Below are 6,508 nucleotides of genomic sequence, written 5' to 3' on the forward strand. Positions count from 1 at the left end.
TTCCTGCAACCCTTGCTCACTTTTCCAACACAGTGGGCATACTTGACTGTGTAACCATTAGTGTTATGGAAATCAAGCAGCTCGCTCACGTACGAGACGGGTGACAACCGACATTGAGGTGAGTATGGATACGCATTCGGCCGAATTGACGGCGCCTGCGGACGACCATGCGCCCGCGATGGCGTGCTGCGAGGTTGGACGATGCCTTCGTTTAGCGAACATCGTGCACAACTTCTCTGGGACAAGTATCAGCCTTGACGAATTAGCGTCTGGTCTACGTTTTATTAATAGCGTTAATGGTGGCGTCAAACAAGTAGCAGCAAATTACACTGCGCTTGCTACTCCGGCTATCTCGTCACAACGCAGGTCCCACCTATGCATTCCTCACATGGACTCACGCTCGGATTTATTCTTGCTTCTTCTATTCGCTGAAGCACTATCACATAACAATACAGTACATACATCAAAAAGTAGTACAGTATGGCAACGCATCTTTGTGTTGAAATCTTCAAAAAGGATTTCCGTCATCTGTATTGTTTTACTGCTTGAAATGAAGGCTAGGTTGATAAAATGAAATTCTCTTCAACGCCAATTGATGCTCGACAAACAGCGATCTTGAGAAGAACGGGGATCATGAAGTCGAAAATGAGGTATCATCAGAGATTTATTGCATAAGTAGTTTGAGACCATGTCAGTCTGCACATAGCAAAAGTTACATAGACACTGACAACAAAATGTCATCAATTTTCTCAAAATATATCGTTATCTATTTGTCGCCGTGTTCGACGCCTCTGCTCATAAATTATTCACACTAATTACAGGTTGAATGAAACCAATTGTGCAATGTGGGCAGCTTTCGTCTTCTTCATCAAAGGTCACCATGTCTTTGCGAAAAGGCTTGCTGCACTGTTTGCAAAGAAATGCCATTTCTGCGGCCCATTGCTGTCGGTGACTGCTCATCTCGAAGTGGCATTCGCTGCAATCAAACCATCGTTTACAGCATGGTGCTTGAAACGAAACCTGCATTCAGTTGTAAAGCATTTGAGCCCTTCACATGGCGAGAACTAAGCCATACCTGAGCGTTGGTGATATGCTTGCACATGATCGAATTATTTGTCTGACTAAGAATATGTGCTATTTCAAGTTATCAGGTAATGTAATAGATCTAATTTTGATGTTCTTCCCGACTTGACTAGCGTCGGAGCTACGACGGCATTTGTACAGGGTCTTGACCCGAAAGTGTACGAAAGTAAAGATTATGATATGAAAAAGGCAATTTTGGATATACTTTATGAGGAAGTTTTTCATAGTGACAGTGTTGATCGAAACGACACACCGAAGAGGATGCCAACGCTGTTGATGGTAGCCAAACATTTTATCACCACATGACTTAGTTTTAAAGAGCATAATGAACGGCCTACCACAATAGATGACATCGAACACGAATAAAAATCGACTGAAGCTAAACACAAAGGTCATTGCTTTTTGGAGCCGACACGTTTCGATGTCAGTATTGAACGAGCTGGGCAACACAACAAGCAAGTCGCAGCTGGTGCAGCGGTTGTTGTAATAGAGCAGCAGCAACAATATAAAGACGATTTCGACGACGACACCACTGATGTCTGTAAAGCTGCAAAAACTTTTGCTACTAAGGCTGCCAAGGCGATTTCAGTGGGCCACCATTTACCTTGTCGAAGTCGCTTAGTGAATTTTTCTCGTCTCAATAACACAAGGAAACAGCTTTTTATTTGCAACGGGGTTGCTGTGTACTCTTGCACAGAGATTGTTTTTGACTTAGAGGTTTCGCTAATACGACGTACAGAGGCTGGGCTCGAACGCTTTTACCAGCGATTCTACCTACCTCCAAAGACATTAGCACTTGCTTTTTTTAAAAGTGACACTTTGTACAAAGTATGGAACAAAATAATGTGACCAGTAGCTCAAGACTAGCCTCGTCCGTGTGGTCGGGAAACCTCTGGTTTACCAATCGCCTGCATTATAATGATAACGTTGCCCCTAAGAATACAAACGCGGTAACTGGAGAAAGATATGCAAGCCGATTATTCTTAACACCGCGGTATACAGTGAAGATCGAGCCAAATATACAATAATGTCGCGTAAATTGTGTGCTTGCTTCGTCAAATCCTTGTTTGGCGATATAAAAACAAACGGGGTGTCGCTAGCAAGTACTATCAATGCACAATTTTAATGTTTACCGCTGACGGTGCACAAATGCCATGATATGAACGTAAGATCCTTTATCTTTCCGAGTGCTTCACTGTACCACTGTGCGCCACCGTGTCGGAAAATGATGATTGTTATAGAACAGTGCAATCGCGCCCATCATACAATCGTCTTAGCTGAGCCTCAGTATCAGGAGCTCCACCATTTACGCAATCAGCAATTCCAGGTGGACAAGAATCACAAATACTCGGGCGTTGACCTCGTTGCCTCTCCCTCCGACATACCACCAAATACCACCAGGTTCGTTCGTGGCCGCCGTCATAAAGCTTGTCGGATCCAGTCTTTGGATGAATAAATTTATTATACAATTCCGAGCTAGGCTACCGGAATTTAGAATCTTGGTATATACATTTCTGGTTTAAATGAATCAGCAGGTTAAGACTTACGCAATGCGATCTAACAATCACACAAAGATGTCACGTGTTAAAATAGCAGGTTCTAGTTAAAGCGTTCGAGCCCAACCTTTATACGTCGTTATTTGCGAATCCTATGAGTCAGAAAAATTTCTGTGCAAGGTACACGGCAACTTACCAGCAAATTACGGCATAACCACTTCTCAATTTTTGACCTCTTCGATAACTGAGCAAACTTTGACGGTCGGTGATTGCAACAATAATTCAAGTCGGACTCAAAGCCAAGACAAAAATGTTTTTGCAAATCAGATCCACTAAATTTAACTTATGGATGTTCGAAGCATTTTTTGTGAGGCGTGCAATTACACTTCGTTCGCTCAGCCCCACGTCGATTGCGACGCCCAATCAAGTCCCGCCGCATTCGCTCATCAAATTCATCTAATTTCAGCTGATTTGACATCAGATTTGAATTAACGTTGATCGCATTTACAGCAAAATCTTATCGCGTACCATTTGTGCTCTGCGTGTTATAGATGGTGAAAATGAACACTCGCGCTGAATCTCCTCCATGATAGCCGCCCGAGACATCTCGCGATACTCCATGTCCAGCTGGAGACGCCCGAGAAACTCATCACGAACTTCATCCCACGTTTTCTTCGAGGATTCCACGTCCTGTTTCGGCGTGCAAGCCAACTCCTCTTGACGTTCATATTCCTCTTGTTTCTCGCGGTGCCTTTCTTTATATTGCTTTTGAAATTCCTCCATACGAGACAAAAACTCCTTCGCAACGTCACTCTAAGATAATCGCTGGTGCGTTAAAAATACTAAGCAGTTACATGTTTCATTCGTACCCACACAATACGGCTCCTATACGTGACCCCACAATTTGGACACTTCTTTCGCTTCTGCGTAAGTTCCGAGTATGATTGAGTATTACCGCAGGTATGACACTCCTTCTTGTCCAGACGACACGAGTACGCTGCTTCTTCACGTGTTCGGCGAAGTTGCTCCTGTCGAGCTCGCTCACCTGCCTCCATACGGCGAATGAAGTTATCGTTAAGCCGATGGAAATCAACTTTATCGCCCACTCTACCCCCTTCATCGTCAGGGCTACTTTGCGACGCTTTTTTGCTGCTATAATTGTGCAACCGAGGGTGAAATCGACAGTGGCGTTCGTCATCAAAACGCGCAAATTCAAAAAGGTCTTTCTGTTGCTGCCGTGCTTGAGTCAGTTTATCCTTCGCGAGCTCATTAATTGCCTCCCGGTTTGCAACGCGCTTCTTATTTTTTGCATTACTCAAGCTGTTTCCTTGTGCTATTGAGGCGAGAAACAGACGCCTCTGAGTAAGTGGTAATTGCTGAGACTGGAAATTGCTCAATTTGTATTGCATCATCGCCCGTTGCATCTCAACCTTAGTCAGTGGCGAACTCGAGATTGCCCCTTTCGACGGTTTTGAGCGATTTCGACTAGGTAAATGGTGACCCACTGAACTTGCCTTGGCAGCCTTAGTAGCAAGAATTTCTGCAGCTTTACGAACATTAGCAGCGTCGACCTCAAACTCGTCGTCTTCATATTGTTGCTGCTGCTCTATAAAACCAGCTGCACCCTGCTTGTTGCGTTGCCCAGCTCGTTCAGTATTGACATCTAGATGTGTCGGCTCTATAAGGCAATGAGCTTTGTGTGTAGCTTTAGTCGATTTGTATTCGTTTTCGATGTCATTAATTGCAAAACTAAGTCTTGTTGCAATAAAGTCTTCATGTTTGGCTACATCCAACAGCGTTGGCGTCCTTTTCAATGCGTCATATTGATCGTCGCTGTCACTATGAAAAATATCCTCATCAACTGCATCCGAAATCGCTTGCGTCTCCTTTTTTATATCATAATCTTTACTTTCGTGCACTTTCGGGTCAAGACCCTGTACAAATGCCATCAATGCCGATGCTGTCTTAGCTCCGATGCAAGTCAACTTAAGAAGAACATCAAAATTAGATTACTTCCATTGTCTCATAACTTGGAATAGCGCATATTCAAAAATATTACGGTGTATCACAATTGATGTGTTTATACGTAATAAACACATTTAAAAAATGCGCATAATTTTTACAGCTCGAGTCCAAAAATTTCTACTTGTGGCGCTCTACCAGGCAACCGGAGATACGTCACGCAAAGAGTCAGCTTAAGTAGTGGGTCATGGATCATCACGCCGGCAGTTTTTTTCACCGTAAATTACACTGTTTCAGAACAGCAGCGATTTCATTGACGTGACATCTCGACCACCTTATAGAGAGAGCCACAACTTTTCAAAATTATGATAGCTGTAGAATTGCTAAACCGCTGAGATCGAACAGCTGCTATTTTGACGACGCAACCTCTCAACCACCTTATAGCGACAGCGCAGCGGGGCTACCGTAGCTTTGCGCTTGAGGAAGCGTAATTTAGGTCACCGACTTTTCGTTCTATACTTGAACAAATACGAGTTAGCGGAACGCGACCCGCTTACATTAAGAGTAATTATTGCCTTACGCAAGGCTAATTAGCTCTACCCAAAAATGATTTTTTTATTTTTATCTGCGGCAAAGCTGCTTAACTTTAAAAGTTTAGATTTTACTAAATATACTAAATATATAAAGTAAAATCTAAGTATGCAGAACTACTGGCTACCTAACCTTCTTGTTTGGGTGTGGTCACACCATGCACATCTCATGTGACACACACCTCATTTACCAGGGTACGTGTAACCCCGTTACACCCTCCCATTAAGATTGGAACATTTAAAATTTCATTCGATTATTGCCTCAACGAGGCTCGCGTGTCCGCTAGACACTGCAACTTAATTTGCTGGAATAAAACGACTTCATTGCTCAATGATACCTGTGTCCACGAAACTGATCAACCAAGTCTTGCTAGTTCTGACAGTGAGCACGGGCGAAGCCCAACTTCGTCTCCGTACGCGGTGCGATGTCGGACAGTGCGTCCGCTGCACCGGGTGATGTACATCCTAGGCTCGATGAGCACGAGCGTCGCGCTTTGCGCACGCTATCAATGACGAGTGACCTCGTAGAGGATGTGGAGGTGGTCGACTACGAGTCTGACACTCCTATTCCCGCATGGATGACGAAGAAGGCGAGGTGCGCCAGCGGCGTGATACGAGCCCTGCTTGCGCCTTGTGGACCCCATGTCCATTACCTGACTTCTCGTCAACTGAGGCACGTGGTATGATCACCAATGACCTCGACGGGAAACAGAGGCGGCAGCTTGAAGCTGCCCATAAGTCTGCTCTAAAGCGCGCCCATCCACGGCCGGTCATTGGCCCTCATTTGGAATATGGCTTCCCCCCAGCGGATCCCGCTGTGGCAGCAGAGGACGCGGTAACTCGATCGTTGCGCGTCCACATTATTGGCCCTCGGCCAAAACGGAAGATGAACTAGCCAAACGGAAGGCTCTTCAAGCTCGTTTCTTTTAAAACACAAGAATTTCCGTTGGGAGCTCATCGCACTCGTCTGAGTGCTCAACAAGGTGGCTCTCGTGTACCTGCAATGCGGACAATACTTGTAGGGTTCACCCCTAGCGAAAGCGCTACAGATGACGAAGCGCTCTTTGAGCGATAGGTGTAACGGCACCGAAAACTTTCCTCACTGCATAACCTGCAGTTGAGCCACAATGAAGTGGACGTTCGTGTGGAGCGACTCGTCCGATTTGAGTCTGCCAAGCTCAAGGAACGCCGTCAACTTCCTACGGATTTTGCTCTGCGACGTATGGGCTCACAACCCCTTATGTTCCCGCGAGCTCTGTATTGTCGAATACAAGAGCTCAGGGCCACTACTTGAGCTCAGCTCATGGCCCTTCTAATTACCTGGCTATTGCCGGGAAGCGCGGGGCGTCTGATGGCGCGGGACGTCCTGATCGTTCC

At 45.3% G+C, this 6,508-nt stretch overlaps 4 protein-coding genes across 4 annotated transcripts; 2 read left to right on the top strand and 2 right to left on the bottom strand.

Moving 5' to 3' along the window:
* Nucleotides 1–124: 124 nt before the first annotated feature.
* Nucleotides 125–574, top strand: PHALS_13419 (uncharacterized protein; the record flags this gene model as incomplete). The annotated part of the gene is made up of 1 exon (XM_024729172.1): nt 125–574. The coding sequence occupies one exon, from the start codon at nt 125–127 to the stop codon at nt 572–574; it is 450 nt and encodes a 149-aa protein (XP_024579575.1).
* A 221-nt stretch (nt 575–795) lies between these two features.
* PHALS_13420 (chy zinc finger domain-containing protein) lies at nt 796–1,436 on the bottom strand (the record flags this gene model as incomplete). The annotated part of the gene is made up of 4 exons (XM_024729173.1): nt 796–1,020; nt 1,076–1,121; nt 1,337–1,353; nt 1,422–1,436. 4 exons carry the CDS (start codon nt 1,434–1,436, stop codon nt 796–798), a joined length of 303 nt encoding a protein of 100 aa, XP_024579576.1.
* An 806-nt stretch (nt 1,437–2,242) lies between these two features.
* Nucleotides 2,243–2,539, top strand: PHALS_13421 (uncharacterized protein; the record flags this gene model as incomplete). Its single annotated transcript, XM_024729174.1, has 2 exons — nt 2,243–2,248; nt 2,330–2,539. The coding sequence occupies 2 exons, from the start codon at nt 2,243–2,245 to the stop codon at nt 2,537–2,539; spliced, it is 216 nt and encodes a 71-aa protein (XP_024579577.1).
* Nucleotides 2,540–2,619: 80 nt separating this feature from the next.
* Nucleotides 2,620–4,528, bottom strand: PHALS_13422 (uncharacterized protein; the record flags this gene model as incomplete). The annotated part of the gene is made up of 5 exons (XM_024729175.1): nt 2,620–2,640; nt 2,776–2,921; nt 2,985–3,045; nt 3,108–3,392; nt 3,449–4,528. The coding sequence occupies 5 exons, from the start codon at nt 4,526–4,528 to the stop codon at nt 2,620–2,622; spliced, it is 1,593 nt and encodes a 530-aa protein (XP_024579578.1).
* Between the last annotated feature and the right edge of the window lie 1,980 nt (nt 4,529–6,508).

Source organism: Plasmopara halstedii, assembly GCF_900000015.1.
Source record: "Plasmopara halstedii genome assembly, contig: Scaffold_658, whole genome shotgun sequence".
Classification (NCBI taxonomy): Eukaryota; Oomycota; class Peronosporomycetes; order Peronosporales; family Peronosporaceae; genus Plasmopara; species Plasmopara halstedii.